Source organism: Neopsephotus bourkii, unplaced genomic scaffold (genome assembly GCF_033783945.1).
Source record: "Neopsephotus bourkii isolate Nb327-2 ecotype Australia unplaced genomic scaffold, CSIRO-AGI_Nbou_v1 NB_1358, whole genome shotgun sequence".
NCBI lineage: Eukaryota > Metazoa > Chordata > Aves > Psittaciformes > Psittacidae > Neopsephotus > Neopsephotus bourkii.
The window spans coordinates 4,170,867-4,192,253 of NW_026901837.1; the positions used below are offsets into that span (position 1 = coordinate 4,170,867).

Below are 21,387 nucleotides of genomic sequence, written 5' to 3' on the forward strand. Positions count from 1 at the left end.
CACCCCTGTACCCAACTACCAGAACCTTGCCATGCAAACCCAATGCAGACTTGTATATCACGTTCAGAAAAGTGCTACTATTATTTTAGACTTGAAATAATTTCAGTTGGAAGTCTCTACTGATGGACATATGAACAGCAGCTCAGCAGTGTTCTGTGGACCTGAGACAGACTGTACTCCTTGCCAAGCTATTACCATGGCTATGACCAACCAGATGCAAATGCTATCTTGCATGGTTATTTGTTTGTACCCACGTTCTTTTTTCTGATGTGTACATCCCCTCCCGCAGGTTATCCTCACCTGCAGTTGTACCTGCACCATGGCAGCCACTGCCAGGAGAAACAAGACTAGGCTGCTGCAATTCATACGCAATGTCTGCTTTATTCTAGCGTATATTTCTGTTCAGAACAACATGGAAAACGACAAAAAGATCCAGGTTCGAATTATCTCGGACTTGTTTGTGAGGCTTAAAATTCCCAGTGGAAACGCTATATCACGGGCCTGTAGCTGTTTGCAGCGTGCGAGCTCAGGTGTTACTGCCCCACTGCTACCACTCCTAAAATCCCGTTCAGAGCGGTGCAAAACGGGGCAAAAAACCCCCAAAACCACCTGAGGTGGAAACAGCGACGGCACGCGTACACCCCGCACTACGGCACTACGCCCACCCATGGGCGTGTCCCCATGGTAACGGCAGTGGGCGGGGCCCCGGCAGGCGGCGCAGAGTACGCCGGGAGCTGTAGTTCCCGCTGCGCCTCCATACAAGGGGGCGGGGTCGGGGCTTTCTCGTGCAGCGGCCGTTGGTGCCGGCCCCGCGGCGGGGAGAGCCATGGCGGGTGCCGAGCGGAAGAAGCACGTCCGGTTTGCTGCACCGGGACAAGCGGCGGCAACGGCAGCGGGGCCGCGCTTCCCCGCCGCGCCGCGCGCGGAGGTGGCCATGGTCGGCGGCGGCTGGCGGGGCGGCCGTGGCGGGGACAGAACGGTGCTGCGGTGGTGCATCTCCGGCGCGCTGTGTGCGGCCTTTCTGGGGCTGGTGAGCGTGGGGGGGAGCGGGTGGGCTGGCGTCCCCCGGCACCTGCGGCCCGGTCTCCGTCAGCTCAGCCCAGGACGGGAGGAGGGAAAGGGGTGTGCGAGGTCACCCCCGTCCAAATGTGTTGCAGGGGATGAGCATCGCGTTGCTGGGGCCCACGTTCCAAAACCTGGCCGCTAACGTCCATAAGAACGTCAGCGACATCTACTACATCTTCGTGGGCCGGTCCCTGGGCTACCTGGGCGGATCGGTGCTGGGCGGGCTGCTCTTCGACTGCATGAACGCCCCGCTCCTTCTCGGTGAGTGCCGGCCGCCGCCAAAACCCCGGTCCCCCCCCGGCGGGAACCGTTGGGACGGGTTTGCCCTCTCCCTCCCCGCCCTCTTCGCGCTGTCTGAGGGGTAGTCGCGGCGTCGAGACGGGACACTGGGCCCCGGGGCGTGAGGTGCCGCTCCCCATAACCTGCGGCAGTTCCACTGTTGCTCGCTGTCGCGACAGTCTGCTGGGTTCGTGTGTCCGGGCATCGCAGCTGTGCAGCAGGGGTTCCAAGTGGTTGGGCGCACTGGGCTTAGTAACTGTGGTAACTGTTATGAACTGATAAAACCTGTTTGGATTGACCAGAAGGTGCAGAAAGAGTACAGTTGGCTTAAGTTTTACCCTTCATATCAAATAACAGGCTTAGTATAGATCCTCTTGGGATATACATGTTTCTATAACGTCACTGTGAAATGCATGAACAAAATGGGGAAGCTGGGCTTTGGCTTTCGCATGCACACACCAGAGACCTCGAGCAGTCATGCTGAGGCAAGGGGAGAGCTTTGTAAACCCCTTCCTTTTCTGAAAGCTTGCCAGGAGTGATCAGGTTCACATATAGGACAAAAGTACTGAGATTATGACTGGAGGGCCTTAACTGAATTAGAACTTATTTAAAGTGGAAAAACATAAAGTAGCACCTGTGATGGTGGAAACTTGCTGCTCAGTTGCTGTCTAGCTATGAAAACATATAAACTTCATAGGAGCCCTTGTTTCTGATTGTAACAGTTTTCTGGCCACATGGAAACTGGCCTATAAGAGCATGGGACTAGCTTTGCTCTGGCAATGTGGGGCGCCCAAGTTGCTTCTTTTACAGTTCTGTTAGTGTCTTGTTCAGGTTGAGCTTTTCACAGTTGCTGTGAGCACATACCTAAAATAGTAGAAGCTCTGTCTTGTTTTCCTTTCGAGTGCCATAATGTCAGCATATGCCTTTGTGCCCTAAGTTAGGGACTAAAGCAGTTACTGGGGCTCTCTCTTCTCCTTCTCCTTCCCATGCTTTTACTCAGGGAGATTCAGACAGAACTAGGTCTTTCTATAGGACTGTGCTGTAGTCACAGGAGGAGTTCAGAGGGTATGAGAAAATCCATTTTCCGTTGCTAGTTTTTGAACTGTGTCTCTTCTTATCCATGTATGCCTTTTTCCTGCTGTCAGGAGCAGTCATGGCATACAGTATCTGTCTTCCTTTCCCCTCGCACCTCTTTGTCTTCATCTTCCTGGCTCAGTTCTTATTTGATCTTGTTCTAAGATACCTTTGGTCTCCTCCCTGTTCTTTATTCCTCTCCTGCAGAACACCAGTAAAGCGGGTTTCCTTCAGCCTCCTTGTGCATTTGACAAGGTCAGAGTTGCCTGTGTGTGGCATAGGAGACTTTACCTTCCACAATGGCGTTGATACACCTGTGGAAGTTAATGTTAATTGAAATAGTTTAGTACTTGTTTCTGTTCCTCAGGTACCACATAGGATCGCTCTCTGTCAGCGGCACTTGGAAGATAATTTCATCTCCTGATCTGTTCAAATTTGGTAGTACTTATGGCAAAACCACAGTGAAGCAACCGAATCATCTCTCATGTTTATTGTCTGAGAGCTGCTATAAGAGATTATGGCTGGTGTAGTTTACCTCCCACTTTTGAACAGAGAAAAAAAATGAGGACATGATCTGTCAAGGAAGTGTTTAGGTTCCAATCTTGAGGCATAGAGATGGAATGGATGACTGAGAAGTTGCTGAGAAGTTATTTCTCAGCTCTGAGTGGCGCATCTGTGAAGCTGTGCTTAATGCACCCCATCTTTAGCTTTTTCTCTCTGCATCTTGGTATTCCAGCCTTCAAAAATGTCCTGAGATGTGTATGCTGAGTACCTGGGTAGGGCTCTAGGGCTCTGGATATTTATTTTTTCCTTTGTTAATGATGATGTTGTTTTTGTTTGGAATCATAGATTCATAGAACAGTTTGGGTTGAAAAAGACCTTAAGATCATCTAGTTCCAACCCCCCTGCCATGGGCAGGGATGTATCACAGTAGCCCATGTCAACCAAGCCTCTGTCCAACTTGGCCTTGAGCACTGTCTGGGATGGAGCATTAACCCAAGGTCTTAATTAGATCAGTCCCTACTGATCTGTAAGTATTTGCCCCACCTAAGCATTGATTTGAAAAATAATAGAGATATCTGAACTGGTACAGGCTTTCTGAAAACCTAATACTGTGTATGCAAGTTACTAATTTCAGGTTATTTTACTGTGTGATTATAAGCATAGAATTTAACTGCTGAACTTCTTCCCAAATGGGAATGAAAACAATTTCCTTTGCTAAAAAATATTTTTTGAAATGGTACATTGCAGAACTGATACAGTTAATGAGCTGCTGCTACATTTATGAAGAGAAATTTTGTAGTTCTGTGTCTTAAAACTCCAGAAAGCCTTTGGAATACTTCTCTCATCTGAGAACAGAAAATAAATGAAAGTCAGCATTTGTGCATGGAGCTCGCTTGCTGGCCAGGGTGCAATCTCTTTCTAGGTTTCTACGAATTCCGTGATTTGGGCTCTTTTAAAATAGAGCCAAATCTAACGCTCTGTAGTTCTTGGAGGGATCACTTCATACTATTCAAGGCCACATTTTGCTGCTTTTGTGGTAAAGTAACATTTCTAGATAAGTTTGCAGAAGATACTGAAATAGCTTTTATAAATCAAAAGCTTGCAGAGGAATTGTTAGTGGTGTAGCAGCAGATGCTGCTCCTTTTGCAAATAAAGCTGTAGCAAAACAGGTTTTTCATGCAATGTTTAGATTGTGTTGAAATTCCTGTTTTTCCAAGACAGAAATTACTCTTCTGAACTCTCTCAGCTGCTCTGCTAATCAGGAATTGAGGTAGCTGGGTTACATCACCTCTTAAGATTATCTGTAACTTTAAAAATTATGAGTTTATTTGTATTTCTTGGGTTTCTGTAGGTTTTGTAGTTTAAATGGAAACTCTGGGTGTTTTGTGTTTGATTGTTTTTTTTTTAACCTTTCTAGCATTATCCATGCTTGGAACAACTGTTGGTCTGTATGGGATACCCTGGTGTAAGAAATCCCTGCTGCTAACTGTCTTGATGTCAGTTATTGGAGCTTCCATGGGAATTCTAGACACAGGTAAGGGACCACGTGCTCTGACAGTTCCTTCACTGCACTCATTGGAAACTCCAAGCTTAACAAAACCGTTGCTGATATTTCATGTGACATGTCTTGAATTAAAAGAAGGAGCTGTTTTACTTGGCTGGGGTTCATGGATTATTCTGATCCCAAGACTTAACAGTGTTTGTGTCTTTCTAACTGATGTGGTAGCTGGGTACCTCCTGCTTCCTGGAGATCAGTACACGTTTCAGTGGGCAGTTACAGCATAAGAGAAAGTGTCAGGTGCTCTTTAAGCAGTGTTTGCTTTAGGTTACTCACCTGCAGGAAGCTGGATGTGTCACGGGTCATTAGCATTAGCTGGAGGTATGTTAGCCCTGGGTGAACAGGCCCCGGGTGTTTGAGAGTCTTACAGTTGCTGTGTTGGAAAGTTGCCCACCTAAAGCTGGGTAGGCAGCATTTGGGGATTCACAGGAGACGGGTACTGCCATAGCTGGCATCCATCTCCTGAATTAAGGAATATTTACTGCCCTTGGCCAGCCTCAGTTAAGTGCTTGGGAATACAAATTTACTGTATTTCTCAAACTGAAAGTCTGTGGTTTGTGCATGCTGCATATAGCCTGGGGAAAAAAAATCCCTCACTTCTGTTGGAAACCTGCTCAAACTCAATTTGTTAGTAGAGATTCCCTATGGAGGAAGATGTACTGGTAAAGTGCAGAGTGAGTGTCTGCAGGTGTGGCTGGAAAGGTCAGTTGTGCCAGAGATATGACAAAGAAACTCTTACAGGAATTACTTCATTGGACATGGCTTAGGATGGGTTAGCGATGGCTGGCAGTTTGGATCAGGAGGCAAGGCCACCTGAAGAGACTTAAGCACGCTTAGAGACGTATGGGTGATGGTGGTGGACTTGCAGATAGAGATCAGGAAACAGCCAAGAATACGCTGGCAGCGGCGTGCTGGGGAGTTGCTATAGAATGTGGAGCTGCAGCAGGCAGCGCTCACCTGGCACCTTAGCAGTGCTCTGCCAGCAGCATGCTGGCTTGCCTGGCTTACTGCGGGAGCCTGTGGTTACCAGCCAGCAAGGTACTGCTGGATCTGGTTGACCGCTTTGAGGGCAGGCTTATTTCTGAGAAAGAGCTGGCTGGTGTATTATCCTAGCTACCCACACAGCTCTGGAAGCATCTCAGCTGGGGCCTGGTTTTGAAGACTTCGCTGGTAGGCAATACAGAGGAACAATAGCTGCACATGTGAGCCATCTGCTGTAACTCTGTGGATTTTGAGGGAACTGTGTTAACAGTAAGAAGAACATGATACGGAATCCAGCAGTGAAAAAGGTGGTTTTTCATGTCACAGGTTATGCTAAATAACCTGAGTGCAGAGGTGTACTTGCTACCTCTGGCAGGATCATTATACATGGCACTTGGTTTAAAAATCCTTCATATGGGAAAATCTTGTCAGGTAATTGTATAAATGTCTCCAGTGGGTGGATGTGCTTTTGGTTGTCAGAGCCCTGAGGCAGGGAGGCTTCCCAATCTGAGCAGAAATAGCAGGAGAAACTCAGAGCAAGGCAGCAGAGTGTAACTGAGTTAATTCATTTGGAAGAGTGCTGCTGTACGATTACTGTTTTCCTGCGTTCTTCTCAGGAACTAATTAAAAACACCTGAGACCTTATTCTCTAGCATTATTGTTATCCGAGGGTGTTGTAGGTTGGTCTTTGCAGAGGTATAATTGCTTCTGAAAAGTCATGTGAGTGCACTTGAGGTAGTCCCAGCCCCTCAGAATCAAGTGATTCTTGATGTTTCCTGGGATGTTGTTTAATGAGGCCTCTGGTTCTTCACCTTGTGCATTGTGGCTTTTAATATTTACATAAATGAGAAGCAGTTAAATTTGCTCTTTTGAAAAAAGGCTGAAAAATGCTGCAGATTGTCAAGTAGGGTAATTAGAATCATAGAATGGTTTAGGTTGGAAAAGACCTTCAAGACCATGGGGTCCAGTTGTTGTTAAACCAGCACTGCCAAGTCCACCACTGAACTAATATCCCTTAACACCACATCTGCACATCTTTTAAATCCCTCCAGGGAGGGTGACTCCACCGCTGCCTGGGCAGCCTGTTCCCTTTTGGTGAAGAAACCCTTTTGGTGAGGAAATCTTTCTTAATATCCAATCTAAGCCTCCCAAGGCACAACATTAAATGCAGCCTTGGCAGCTGGAATAAGCCATTGCATGGCTCCTCATTTTGACTCTGTGAATTCCCTCCTAAAGCTCAAGCTCTTACATGGGTTGAAGGTGCTCAGGGGCAGAATTTCAGTTAACTACAGTTTTGTATATTGTATTTGCTAAACCTGCTGTTATTGCACATTGCAACTCTAGGTTATGGTTTGTTTTGTTTTGTCTTTCTTTAAAACAATATCTGTTTTCAGACTGAAAGAACTGAATCCTCCTCTTTGATCTGCAGGTGGCAATGTACTGGCACTGAACACATGGGGAGCAGAGGCTGGGCCTCATATGCAGGCCTTGCACTTCAGTTTTGCTGTCGGTGCTTTTGTGGCTCCAATCCTGGCTAAAATGGCCTTGGGAGGCTCCGACTCTAAAGACTTCGCAGCTGCTGAAAAGTCAAACCAGTCTGTGCTGAGGTCTGTGCCGACAACATCGGCTGCATCTATTATGTCAGCACTGAGAGACCGTCTGGGTGCAGATTTTCAGTGGTCCTATGTTGTCATAGGCACCTATCTTCTGTTAGTCTCTTTCTTCTTTTTTATCTTGTATTCAAAAGGCAGCTCAGCTCGGGACAAATCCAAGGCCTCTCTGCAGAAGTGCGTGTTTGCCAAATACCACTCTGCACTTATCAGTCTCCTGTTTGTGTTCTTCTTCTGCTACGTGGGAGCGGAGGTCACGTATGGCTCCTACATATTTACTTACGCAAAAGTCTTTGCCGAGATGAAAGAAAATGAAGCGGCCGCTTTGAATTCTGTCTTCTGGGGCACGTTTGCCGCTTGCAGAGGAGTGGCGATATTCTGTGCTGCTTGCTTGTACCCCGGCATCATGATCCTGGTGAGTATCATAGGCTCTGCTGTCTCCTCTTCGTGCTTGGCCTTCTTTGCGAGGTCCCCAGCCTTGCTCTGGGTTGGAACTGCTGTGTATGGAGCATCAATGGCCACCATCTTTCCCAGCGGCATTTCCTGGATAGAGCAGTACACGGTGGTGCAAGGGAAGTCGGCTTCTCTGTTTGTGACTGGTGCCGCGCTGGGCGAGATGTGCATCCCTGCTGTGGTGGGCTATCTTCAGGGCAGGTTTCACCATGTCCCTGTGGTTATGTACACCGCCTTGGTAACGTCTGCAGTCACTATGGTGCTCTTCCCTCTCATGTACAAATTGGCCAACTCTCCCAGAGAGAGCAGCTTGAAAGAAAGGAGTGAGAGTGAGGACCGGAAAGCTTTGTTGTCAAATGTGGGGCTTAATGAGGATGAAGAGGATGAGGAGGATGCGGGGGAGTGGAATGAAGCAGACTTTGAGGTAATAGAAATGAATGACACGCTGAGAAACTCTGTGATAGAGACCTCCCGTAAGATACCAGGGGACTCTCCAGCCAAAGTCTCTCTCCATCCCCGGCTGGACAACGTGTTGTGTGATTCCCCTGTGGTTGCTGGTGGCTCCCCTGGGAGGAAAAATGTGAACACTGACCGGGAGAAGAACGACTGAAGTAAAAGGTGACTGTTTTTAAAGAGAAATGGAACTGAATTGCAGCTATTGTTGTAGAGTGGTTCAAGACTCCTTTCACAGTGGTGCAGCGCTCAGCATGTTCGTCTCTTTCATTTTCAGCCTGCATTGATGTGGCTCGGAGTGGGGAAGTCCACAATGACATGAATGGGGTGATGACATAAAATGTAGAGACTGTGCCAAAACCGTTAAAACATAAAGAGATGTTTTCTAAATGTGAGGCATGTATTGAAGTAGTGTGTGCCGAAATAAAAACTAGCAAGGAAAGAAGGGGACTGCTCACACCACTCAGGTTGTTTGGGGTGGGTCCAGAGGTGCTCAGTTCCTGGTCGCAAAACATTTGCATGAGAGAGGAGAGAAATCCATTACCTGTGATGCTGAACCTTGTTACCTTGTGACAGGGGAATGCTTCTACTGCATTGAAAGTTTGTGTGTGGCGTAAACCAGGAAATCAAGTCAAATTTCATGCTGCAAACTGGGTAACCTGTTGGCAAAGGATATACTTTCCTGGTTCTGTCACTAAGATGGGGTAAGCCCCCTGAAAACCAATTGTCAGGAGCAGAGAAGTATGCCTTTGGGTCATTTAAAAGTGTGGTATGGGAAGGGAGACAAAATGGGTCCTATTAATCACTGTAATGCGCAATTCTGATTTACTCGTTAAACAGTGGTGGCAAATCTCAATAGTCTGAAGTACCTGTGATTGTAATGACTGCACTGCCACTGGAATCAACCAGTGTACAAAGATGATAAAATCATCTGTACATGCAGATTACTTAATAGATGTTATTGAGATAGGGATGTGGTATTTTAAGCCAGTTGTTGAAATTAAGGTTCTAATAACTTTTCTGACTTCCTGTGCCAAGACTTTATTTATCAAGGGATGTGTTAAAATGAGGAGACTGAGGGAGTTCTTGATGGGAGGATCCTTCTGGGTTGTCCTGTACCATGATTCCTCACCCCTTTCCAGTTTGGATTTTGTTTCTTTGAGTGGCAATTTACAGGTGGACACTTCCTAGCAGAGCAGCAGCAGGAGTCTGTGAGGACGGAGACCCCAGTGGTGAGCCCTCACCAGAAGAAACTGCAGCAGCTCATGGCAGACTGCCTCTGAACAGTCTGTTTGTCTACTTGAAGCTCTCTACATTTGTAGGTTGAGTATTGGTTTTTCTTAAGGCAGTGTGATCAGAACGTGCTCATGTTTAGGGTCTTTTTACTTTGACTTTTAATAGTATTTTTCTTGCTAAAAGAAGTTTCACTTATTAATGAAGGAGCTGTAGATGTAACAGCACAGGACTGCAGGTGTTCTGTGTACTTTCAGGCCTGGTTTTGTACCCTCTCTCATCTCCTGAGTGTACAACCTGGAATCTTGCGGCTCTTTCCTTTCTTCTGCAAAGTTTGTAAGAAGCAGGAATCAACCTGTAGTGAAAATGCACAATTGTCTTGCATCTTGCCGTGTCGCAGGGCCTCCCTCTCCCTCTGCTGTCAGCACTGAAATGCCCTTGTGTTTTTTCCCAGTTTCCCTTTTACCTTGTGTGTTTATGTGCACTTCTGTGGCATCTTACCCAGTGCAATGCATGAACCTGCACTTAAAATAACCCTTTGTTTCCCTTGTTAGGCTCTTCTTTGTTTAAACTAATGGTAAATGTTTTTCAGTGTAAGGCCATCTCCTGGCCTTGGTACATGCGAGACCATTTGTTCAACAGAAGCAAGTCTGTGTCACCCTGTGTCTTTTGTTTTATATGACAGCAAATGGCACAGGGAGTGACTACACAAGTGCAATGAAGCCCGAGTGGCTTCAACTTTTTCCCCTTTTTTCTGCTGCAGTAACTGCTTTGTGTGTAGAAAGTGGGAGGTGTTACCTGATGGAAAGTACAGGTCCCTCTGGTGCATGGGGGGAGTGTGAACTGCTCCTGCTCTGCTTTTGGGGTAGTCTCCTCTGACAGAGGCTGTTGACTTTGGTGCAGGACAAACACACGAGATACAGAAACAGGTCCGTGGCAGCTCCCTGCTGTCCCTGCAATCCACAGGCTATATCTGAATTGACAGTGATGTAAAAAAGTTTCCCTGTACCTGAGACCATGTTGCCAGAAGCAAATTACTTTGAGAGACACACCTGGCAACCAGGAAGATCTTAAATAATCCATACACTAGTTTTTGGCATGAAATTCCAAAGTGGAATGTCCTGCACATAAGATTGTTCTCAGGGACAGTTTACACATCTTCCATAATCAAGTACTAAAAAGAACCAGAAAAATTAAAGCTGCACTGGGAAATACGCTGTACCCTCTTTGAACCTTATCCAGTTACTGCATGCTTTTCTGACTGTCTTCACAACCAATGCAAAAATATTGTGCAAAACAAAGATTTTATTTTATTTTATTATTATTTATTTTATTAACCTCTAACTCATTTGAATTCATCCCCATTTTCCTCCCTCCCAGAAGCAGGAAGCCCATATAAGTAGGATTGGAGCAACAGCCTGGAATGTTGAGGCAAGAGCAGCCTTTTGCCAAAAGTTAAGGATCCAAAAAAGCACTGGCAGGAAGAGAGTTAAATTATCTTGACTGGTACCGTGCAGCATCATGTCAGATTGGTACTGGAGGCCTTTGGATGATGTCTAAATTTTGGGCCATCTTAGCAGGCACTTGGAGCCTTCACTGTCTTAATTCTGAAACGGAATATACTTCCAGGACTTGTTCTCCTTGTCCCTTAGCAGCTGACTCTCAATAGCGGGGGCTGCCCTGTAATGACAATGGAATGTTTAAAGCAGCGTAAGATTAGACGAGATCTAGGACATTTTTAGTTGTGAGCCCAACTCACAGCATTTCAGACATCCTTGATAGCCAAGGCTGTAGTTTTCCTAGTTTGTGGATTTTGGCATTCCTCAAGGCTTGTTTTCAGACAGTGAATGTTAGTTTTCACATGTTTAAATTTCTGTCCAAAGTAAATTTTATCCTGGCATATAGAGGTAGAGGATCTGTTTACAGTGTGGCTCTAGTTATGGTGTCTTTTACATTACAGATCCTCTAGAAAGCTTAAACACTTCAACTTACACATTATTCTGGGCTGAACTAACTTGAAGCAAGCTCTATTAACTTCACCCTTCCCTTATGCTAGAGAAGTCATCTCTCTGTTGAGGACAAGAGCTGTGGTCCATGGACTAGAAATGTGAATTTAGTAAGGAAGACTCCTGTTTTCCATCCATAAACCCAGGAGTGGGTTGAAAATGAGCACGTGCCCGTTTGCTCCAGGGTAGGAGGTAACCTGCAGCTAAGTGTCCTTTTGTTGGTTTGTGTTAGTTTTGTTTTCCTCCGAGGCACTGCCATATGGTTAGCACTTGCACTTTGATTCTGCACATGAGCAATGCTGGAATGCAAGAGCAGGCAGTTTTGTGCCTTGATTTTACTTTTTTTTTTTTTAGTTACTTTGCATAAAAATGCATTGCAGTCTGTGGCTGGTTTAGGTTTTATGCTGCTTGGTGTGGGTTTACATCCTATGGTGTGCTGTGAAATTTAACGGGCTGACTTGTATCCTGAATGTAATAAATTCTTAACAGGAGAAGACACTCAGGTTCCATGATGTAAATAAAGTTTTGTTCTATTTTTCAAAGTTACTCTGGACTTGTAGATTTGAAACTTACTCCTGTTGTGACTACAGGAGAACTGGCACCGCTTCTCTTTGGATGTGGGGAAGGGCTCCAAGAGATGATACTGAAGTTTCAGATCCCAAAGCTTAAGCTGGGTTTGCAATTTACTTGAGCAGTCTGGGTTTTGTGACTGTTTGTGGGCCACCCAAAGGCAACAGAGGTGGCTAGAGCTGAGGGCAAATATAAAAACCCATGTAATTCTTACCATATCATTTTATTCAACTTTAATATGGTTTCCATTATTAACTTCTAAAACAAAATGATTTCCAGTTTAGAAAACAATGCACTGACCACATAATTCCTTTTCCATTTTATACAGTTATACAAATATTCTAAATACACATTTTTGTCAAGATGGTGGCAAATAAGATTTAACTGTACAGTACATAAGGAAAGAAAATATTTTAAGCATATTTAGAAGCAATAGAAATGTCTATACAAAACAAGCAAAAATGGAATAAAATTTTATATTTAAAGTATTGCAACAGTCCCACAGGTTTGTAACAAAAATGTCTTTGCACAGTTCCTCACAATGCCCCATTAATAGCTAAAGCAAGACAGCAATTCTTAGAAAAAAATGTTTTAAAATGCTACACATGATACTACTGCCTGCACAGTCTGATCAAAATAACCATCTACTTGGAATCAAGCAAAACTCAGGAGGAGATATACCAACCAACTTTAAAATTATCTGTATAAAAGTCATTGCACATTATTTTACTCAGTTGTTTGAAAAGTAAAAAAGTGTATTTACAAAATATTTCGCAGACAAAATTATAAAGTGAATGGATAATATCGAAGTAACACGTCTTGATACTGACAGTTCAAGAACACACACGAATGGTTGTATCGGTTCAAGAGGTTTTCAGTACTCCTTCCGCCAGGAAGTAAACTTGACTTCTACTTGAAAATGGATTTACAAGATGTTACACATAGCTATTTAATTTCAACATCAGCATTAGAAAACAGTATGTTAGAAACATGAAAGAAGGAAGAAATTTTTACATCTTAAAAAGTGAGCTGTTCATAGGTCAAATGTTTGTTGGTTTTTAATTTAGTTAGGATAAGCGTTCATTATTCTTCAGGTAATAAACAGTTAAAATGGCAATCCTGGACTAGATGAGAATTGAAAAGCACCATGCACAATAGTCTTAGTGTGGTAAACACTGAAGGGACAAAAAAGTAGCACCTGGAATCCTGTAACACAGCTTGTTTAAAACTGGTCGAGCAGCTGGCGAAGGTACGGTGCCTTGGACAGTTCTCTGCTGACTCTGGAGAGCTTGAAGAGTACGGGACAGTTGAGGGAGACACACTGGATATGTCGATCAAAGCAGCCTGTACAGTTCTTGCATATCTAGATTGCATGTCAAAAAGCAAAACAGATTATTGCAAACTTGGAAGAAGGAAGGTATAAATCACTTGTGAAGTTCTCAGCACTAATAGCAGAAGAGGGCAACCCCACCAGCACCAACCTTTACGCAACACAAGAGGGCTCCAGAGCAGCTCTGCTCTGGGTGTGGAGCCTCTCCTGCAGCTGCCAGGCTGCTCCTTGTGCTGCCGGTGCTGGTGCTGGGCTGGCAGCACCTGCCCTGCGCTGGGCAGCAGAGCTGAGCAGCTCAGGCCTCAATCCTGCTCATGGAGTTCTACTCGGATGTGGTGGCATGTGTTAAAGTAAGGTAAATGAGTGGATTAACTGGGGCAGTGTGTTATATCCATGATAAACTTGGCCTGCAGAAAAAATTTCTACTGAAACAAGACAAAACTGTTAGTCTGCAGTTATACACAGGAAAGGGACTGGATAAACTACTCCTGTTTCAAGTTAAGCTTCCAGGTCGGGCTTAATCAATCCCAAGACAGAAATGCACAGGGCACACAGGTTCCACTGCTCTCCTCCTTCATGGATATTCCTTAATGTAGTTAATCCTGCTTGAAAGTACTTTTAACATGAAATACCGGATGGAATCAAATAGCAGCAGGCACAGGGTTTCCAAAGGTAGCTGCCTTCAGAAAACTAAAGTCCCCTCTTCGCTATTTTATTTTTATTCCTTTCCAGCATCTGCCACCTCTGATGGTTCTTCCAAAAACTCAGCAAGTTGCTTCCAGCCACACTTGTGTTTTGTAACATCAAAACGTGACACAGCGTTACTGCACCATTTGCACCGTTTCAACAACAAATCAAAATCTTAGCCCTTTGCTTTTAAAACTGGTTCCTTTCCTTCTTTCCACTTTAAACCTATCTGGGTATCAGCAAGCCTCTTGGCCAGACCTGTATCAGCACTGAATCCCTGTGGGCCGTAAATTCACACTGACAGCAGCTGGAGAGGAGCCACCCTGCTCAGCCATGTCCCACACATGGCACCTTGGAGGATGCCAGGTCTCTGACCTGCAACTGTGACCAAAAGGAACGGGATTTAAACCATTTATTCCAGGTTTGTAAGCACTAGAAGAACCTCAGAAAAAGCCCACCCTTGTTCTGTTGTAAGGCTGTGGCTGGTTTGAATGCAAGGGACCACCTAAAATGGTACTTTAGACACTTTCTACATTCAATTTGTGTAGAGGGGAAAAGTCTCTGGCTTTTATCTGTGGCACATAGCTTTTTAGTGTGTTTTAAACTAATGTAGCATTCAGTGTTGTATCAGTTTTCTGCTGGCTCCAGCATGTCTATGATGTGGTAGGGCCAAGAATGTAAACTGTGAAGGATATATACATCTTCATATTAAAATGAGACAGACACTCTTGGAGAGGCTGAGTCATCAGATGCTGGCTACAACACTGATCCAAGGCCTTGCCAACCCGTTGGGTGTTGCAGAGACAAAAGACTCTTCTGATGAGAGCACTGACCCTTCCGTGGGGCTGACCCCATCTGCCCAGGTCTGAGTTATTCCAGAACAAAAGCAATGTAAAAGGTTCAGAGTACCACAGAACACTGCAGAACAGGCATCACCTTCCTCTATTGCCGTTTACAATGCAGGTCACAGCAAATGTTACCAAATACACACTAATGCAGTATTTATGAATAGTGAACGGTAATGGTTTTCTAGCAACAGAACCCCATGGGAACCTATCAAATCAATGCCTACACTATGGGAACATTCATATCCCTGCAATTCAGACAAGTCTTGAACACCGTTCACATGCTACTGCTAAAAATACATTGTAACAGAAATATTAATGATAAGCTACAACAGTAGGAAAATGAGGTGAGGACAGACACCTTTCTGCAAGGGGAGGCACTGTGCTCTGCTAGAATATACTGATGAGCACCGTGAGCCATCCTCTGCATTGACTTCTAGCTCGGGGGGGGCAAAAAAAAGAACAGCTTTGAAAATTCCTACAAGAGGAAAGATAACAAGAAAACCCCCAGGCTAAAACACATCCATATTAAACACATAAATAAATGCATTTCTTGGGACAACGTTCTTGTTACTAGAATATTGTCACGTTATTTTAGTGCAAAAAAGGTGACTCTCATACTTTCACAACTCTCCATCACTGTCATCATAAAAAGGCACCTGCAAACTGTTCTGTGAGTCTATGATTCTAAACTGTGTAAGATAAAGAAAAGCATCTTTTTTTTCTGATCTCACCCCCCTTTTGCCTTCAGTTTTATGCAAAGCTAAGGAGAGGAACAGCTGCTATGCTGCCTTCAACAGCAATGGGAAAAAGCAAACAAGTTGCAACACGTTTAGCACCCAGACTGTGCTTCCCATTTTGGTTGGGGGCATTCAGTAACAGGCTGCTTTGAAATTCCAGCCCGTCTTTGGCTGACAGACATCTGACAGTGCTTTAATCGTACCTTGACCAGCTGTTCCTGCTTACGCTCCAGCTCTCGGATTTCTTGGTTGAGAATCACTGCCACATGCTGTGGCTGGCTTCTGCATTTATTACAGATCCCATACTGGGTCAGTTCATCGCACACAGGACAGTGTAAGGTTGTGAAATACTGGGAGATCGTGCCTTTGCGTCCTTCCAGCTCGCTGTGGGCAGCTGTGGAAGCTTTCTGAATCTTAGAAAAAGAAAATTAAGAGGTAATGAACTTTAAAGAGAACAGCTCACCTTACTCCTGTGTTATACAGCCTCCTGTTTTCTGAAAGGAGTATGGAAGTGCAACACAGCCTGCATGCAGGGCATGGCCTCAGACACACACTATTAACATGGATCTCATCACCAAAGAGAGCAGCATTGCCCTGAAGTGATACACAGGGTAGAACCCACCCACACCTATTTCACAGCGAATCTCACCAAAAAAGACAGAGCAACCAAGGAAATCCCCAGTCACATGCTAAATTCCTGATCTTATCTCAAACTCTGCCTCTTGCAGAGTACCTCTGTAGGTGCTGATCTACTTCACATCCAGAGGTGTTCCTGGCTAGAGCCCCAGTGGCTGCCTCCATCGAGTTTCTGTGCCGGTGTAGTCGGAGCCACAGAGCTGCCACAGAACACATGCTCTGATATTTCCAGACGAAGCTCCACTGGTGCCCCCTCACCCAGGGAAGTTTGTTCTCTGCACTCACTCCTCGTGCTGCATGACTTATGCTTTGTGCTATCCCGCACTCACTGCTTCAAACACAACCTCTGCTCCGTGCTCTCTGGCCTTGCAGAAAATCAGGGCTTTTTTTGCTGTTTCAGAGCAGCTTGTTGGAGATACTTAAGGTGAGTGTTGCAGTGCCACTGGAAAGGTAGAGAAGCAGAACTGAACTCCACCAAGGCTATATTAAAAGCATGCAGTAGAGAACACGATGTACTTTCTATGCTGCTGAAGTCTACACTAAGCAGAGTCACCGAACTACACAGATAAAGTCTTTCACCACCCCTTTTTGTCAGGGGAATCACAGACTAAAATCCAGCTAATACATCTCTTCATCTCAGTGATTTTTTTAACTTTTAGGAAACTCACTTTTGGAAATAATTAGTTTAGAATTTCTGGTGATACAGTTTTTTAAAGAAGTGTTCCTGCTGCTGGGGCATTACACCTTTTCTATAAAAAAGAAAGATCTTCAGAACATCTTGGAAAAACAGGAGCACCAACATCTAACTATAGTGAGATTTAAAACGTGGTACAGCCAAACAGATGCGTATGCTAGTAGTGCTAAAAAATATATGGTTATGGCAAAATACTCTTAAACTATGGAAGGGTTGGAAAGTAGGTGCTGACACTGGTTAACTCTGGGCTGGCCAAAAACCCTGATCTAGTAAGTGGGATCTAAGAAGCAGGTCTGCATGTCTGGGCATCAAACACTGCCCTGTAAAATAACTTTTGTTGTTGCTTCATGTAAAGCTCATTCCATTAAAAGTCACAATGAAACCAAACACGCTATAGATGTGTTGCGTTTGTAATCTGTTTCCAAACACTTACCCGTGGCAACTCATGGTACCAGCTGAAGACATCTATGCCAATAAGTGAGAAGATCCTTGCCAGCGGTGGCAGAATTTGTTTGGTGATATAGTAGGTAGCGTTCAGCCTCAGGTTGGGATCCTGCAGGACTTCAATGGGTCGCCTCACCAGCTGGATCAGGGGCAGGCCGGGCATGCCGTACACGATGACATAGGGCACTCGCTCCCCAACTCGTGGTTCAGAGCGACGGTCGTAAGCGAGCATTCTCCTGTTTAAAAATAGCCATTAGAATGCATCCAGGGACAAATTCTTAGTTACCTCCTTTGCCTGTAAACTTCCCCATCTGATTATATCAGTACCTCTCCAGGAGACTGAAGTTAGTGCCTATTATGAAGCACTCATGAACAGACCCAAATTTTAAAACTTGGAACATGAGCCCTAAAGACGCCTTCTGTTTCAGGTCACTTGGGTTTGCATGCAGGCTGCTTTCCAGCTACCTCTTCCTTAAAGAAGTATTTTAATGAAGAGCAGCCAGGGTACTAAAAAGAGCTCAAGTACGCAGACAGAAAAGAACAATTCAATTTGAAGTAGGTGTCAGTCCAGGACTTGATGTTATTTTACCTAAAAACCATAGCTTAATTTAAAGACCTTTTATATTAAGCAAGGTGCAAAATGTGCCAGCTCATCTTATCAATTACTGATAAACAGTATCAACAGTATGAAATACTAACTTTTAGTAAGGTACCTTTTAAAGCCTTGTGATGTATCTACCAGCACTGAGAGATGTCACTGTTACAGTTTTTAACACATCTGGTATCTGTGAGTGATGGGCATCCTTGGAGAGTCAAGCCCTTGGACAAATCCCAAAGCTTAAGTACCAGCAGTGAACACACCGCTGCAGAATCTTGACAAGAGGCTTTACTCTTCAACATGCGTGGCTCTTTCAAGAACTACAGAATGGCTCTCTAGCACTATCTGATGCCTGATCTCTCTTCACATGCAGAAGAAAGTCACAGCCAACTGCTGCAACAAGATCTGAAGGAGACACCCCACTGCTACCTGTAACTTGGCAGTACAAGGTCAAGATAAAAGATACCTACGATTAGCACTTAATCGCCTTACCTGGTGATTTCCAGGGCTGGTACACAGGATCCAGGTCTGTAAGCTGAGCTCCCTCTGTACTCTTTTGCAAAGATGAAGTCTTGTATGCTGGCTTTTCCTTCCAGTAACTTCATGCATTGATTCTGAACGTACTGTTTGATCTGACTTATGTCCCGTGTTTCAAATAGCAGCTTGATAGAACACTCAAGTATCTTTACAACCAAAGGAGAAAAGTGAGGAAAAACTCATATGCTTAACTAAAAGATAATGAATTCCTAATAAATCAGTAAATTATATGGAGATACTGACACAATGCTTAGAAAAAGTATCAGTTGTGAGCTAGAATGTTAATATGACAACAGGTTGCATTCCCTTCCATGAAAAAACATTCATAAACATTACTGCACAAGTTTTTCCTCAGTTTGACACATCTTTCATGACATTATCCATACTCTGGCACTAAGACTGTTCAGCAATTACAGACGCTTTCCAGAGTATGAGAGATGTTTTTTTTCCCATCATCTAAAATATTCTACCATGACTTTCTGACCACATCAGCAAACAAAAATAACTGGGATTAAAAACTGAAATAAATCCTCCTAAGTGGCTACCATTTTTACTGGCATAAATTTGTTTTGACTTGATGAGGAACAAGAGCCTTTTCTTTTGAAGCCCCCAATACACAGCTTCAAATAAACAGGTAAGGAAGTTTATTTTAAATCAGTTCTTAGCTAAACTAGATTTATGTAAGTGAGCTGCTTAGCAGACACATCAGTGCGCCCCACTCATCTCGGAGTAATACTTACTTCCAGTTAAAGTGACCTTGATCAAGAATGGTCTCCTAGAGAACTTACATGGGGCTGAGGGCTTTTTATGGGGATTTTAGGGGCTGAAAGACAGTAAAGATGGAATGTGCAATTCCTTGTAATGCTGTGCAAGATCTTCAGTTTGTCTTTCAAATGGCTCATACCAGAAAAGCAGATGAAGTCTCAGACAGCCCACAAGGACTAGGAACTCTGAGAAAGGATGAACATGAAAGAAATAACAGAATGCTCTAATTTCTTTCAGGAAGAGATGTGTGAGTATTTTACCTTGGAAACAGCAGGACAGGAGTCCCTTCGGACTGTCTCTATGCCTTTTGCGTCAAATACTGGGTCCTTCTGGTCCAGTGTTTCATACATGTAACCCACGTACCTCTTTTTAGTTTGCAGGACACATGGCAAGTAGACCTGGAATGTTAAAACAAAAGATAGCCCAATCCAGCATGTGTTGGGAGTAAAAGGTGGCTCTAGATCAAGAGACTGTTAAAGGAACAGATGAGGAAATTGGGATTCAGTGGTGTCCCATTCTTCAGTCAGTTCACCTAGCTGCAAAGGCTAAGCAACCTGAAGATCAGATGAAAGGCAACACACAGTATAACTTGAGTACCCTTACTTTTCTGGATTGCACCTGTCAGCACTTTTAATGTAACCATATTATCTCTCCTTCTTAAAAAGAGAGTAATTTCATTTTAAACATCGGAGAAGAAAACTTCCCCAGCTAAAGTACTGGCTTTGAACTTTCTATTTTCAAACCTCATCTAATTATGAGGTTATGAACCTAGAATCAGTCCAGTATCCTGATTTGAGGAAAGCATGTTTATTAAATGCTTATGCTTGCAGAATGGTTTCCTCATGAATGGATTTTTAGGGTCATGATCTATTTTGTTTTATCCAACCTTTTATTTCATTCTTGATTGTGTCAGTATTCCTTGACCAGTTTTAAAAGAAACAGTGGGAGAACAATAGTCCCAGGTTTACACACAGTATAACACCACATCTTCCTGACTCTCCTGGAAGAGGGAGCAGCCAGTTTGGATTGCCTCAAGCTGAAGAAGGTCTTGCACACAGGTGCTCCACTTCTTGAACAGTGCTCCAGCTTCAAGGCATTTTCCTTTTCCTGTGCTAGGAAGCCACACTAGGACAGAACTCAGTACTTTGACCCACAGCTAAGTAAGAGCACTTGAAGTGAAGCACTTGGCCATCTTCTCAAGTATATCTTTGCACCTAATGTTTTTTTTCTGGCCAATTACTGCTTCAGCTTAATGACACAAATTGCCTCACACTGGAAGGGTCTGTGTATACTGGTCACTGAGGAAATGCTGCTGTGCCTTCCACATGTATCCTGACCTTCTTGCTAATATTTATCTGCTGTATTTTCAGTGGAAAATGGCAATTTGCTTACAAATTCTGACTGAACCTGTTGAGTTGTGTATGTACATGTAAGTATCTAGAGCACCTGAACTGATTGCTAATGACTTTCCATGGTAAACTTCCACCAAAATTAGTATCACATAGCCATGCTCTTCTATAAAATGCTTATTGTCATTAATACTTCTGAAAGCTTACTGAACGGATTTTTTACGAATTTTCATTTTATCTGCATATGTTTCCCATGGACATATCCTGAAGTGTGCTAAATCTGGCTGAAGACCACATATAAGGCTTGTAATTAATGCACTGAAATCACTTCAAGGGATCATGTACATTTCCTCTACCAAATTGCATACATTGCTTTTATTGTATGTAATACAAAACTGAGGGAGATGTTACACACTTGCAGCCAACCATATCCTGGGCTGCAAAGACAAGAAGGACATGGACCTGTTGAGGTGAGTCCAGAGGACTGCTATGAAGATGATTAGAGGGCTGGAGCACCTCTGTTAGGAAGACCAGGCTGAACAACTGCAACTTTCTCAGCCTGAGAAGGCTCTGGGGGGACCTTATAGCAGCCTTCTGGTACCTAAAACAGGCCTACAAGAAACCTGGAGAGGGACCTTTTATAATGGCATGGAGGGATAGGACAAGGGAGAATGGCTTTAAACTGACAGGTTTGATTTAGATTAGATATTAGGAAGAAATTCTTCACTGTAAGGGTGGTGAGGCACTGGCACAGGCTCCCCAGAGAAGCTGTGGCTGCTCCATTCCTGGAATTGTTCATGTTGGACGGGGCTTTGAGCAACCTGGTCTAGTGGAAGGTGTCCCTGCCCATGGCAGGGGGTTGGAACTGGATGAGCTTTCAGGTCTCTTCCAACCCAGACCATTCTCTGATTCTGTGATTTCTAAATATTGATGAGAGATGAATTTCAGATTGCCTGGTGCTGCCAAGTGCAACAAG

General features: G+C 44.2%; 2 protein-coding genes across 3 annotated transcripts in view; one reads left to right on the forward strand and one right to left on the reverse strand.

The window, feature by feature from the left end:
- The first annotated feature begins 811 nt into the window (after nt 1-811).
- Nucleotides 812-10,074, forward strand: MFSD4B (major facilitator superfamily domain containing 4B). The gene is made up of 4 exons (XM_061366821.1): nt 812-1,030; nt 1,158-1,326; nt 4,340-4,456; nt 6,891-10,074. Exons 1-4 carry the CDS (start codon nt 827-829, stop codon nt 8,132-8,134), a joined length of 1,734 nt encoding a protein of 577 aa, XP_061222805.1. The 5' UTR covers nt 812-826; the 3' UTR covers nt 8,135-10,074.
- Nucleotides 10,075-11,990: 1,916 nt separating this feature from the next.
- The window catches only part of REV3L (REV3 like, DNA directed polymerase zeta catalytic subunit), a 119,336-nt gene continuing 109,939 nt past the window's right edge, over nt 11,991-21,387 (reverse strand). For both annotated transcript variants that reach the window (XM_061366818.1, XM_061366819.1), the window contains 5 exons: nt 19,323-19,460; nt 18,253-18,443; nt 17,152-17,398; nt 15,592-15,801; nt 11,991-13,149 (listed from right to left, as the gene is read on the reverse strand). In XM_061366818.1, the coding sequence (XP_061222802.1) occupies nt 13,009-13,149; nt 15,592-15,801; nt 17,152-17,398; nt 18,253-18,443; nt 19,323-19,460 (927 nt within the window). In that variant the 3' untranslated portion in view covers nt 11,991-13,008. The remainder of the gene's footprint in view (nt 13,150-15,591; nt 15,802-17,151; nt 17,399-18,252; nt 18,444-19,322; nt 19,461-21,387) is intronic.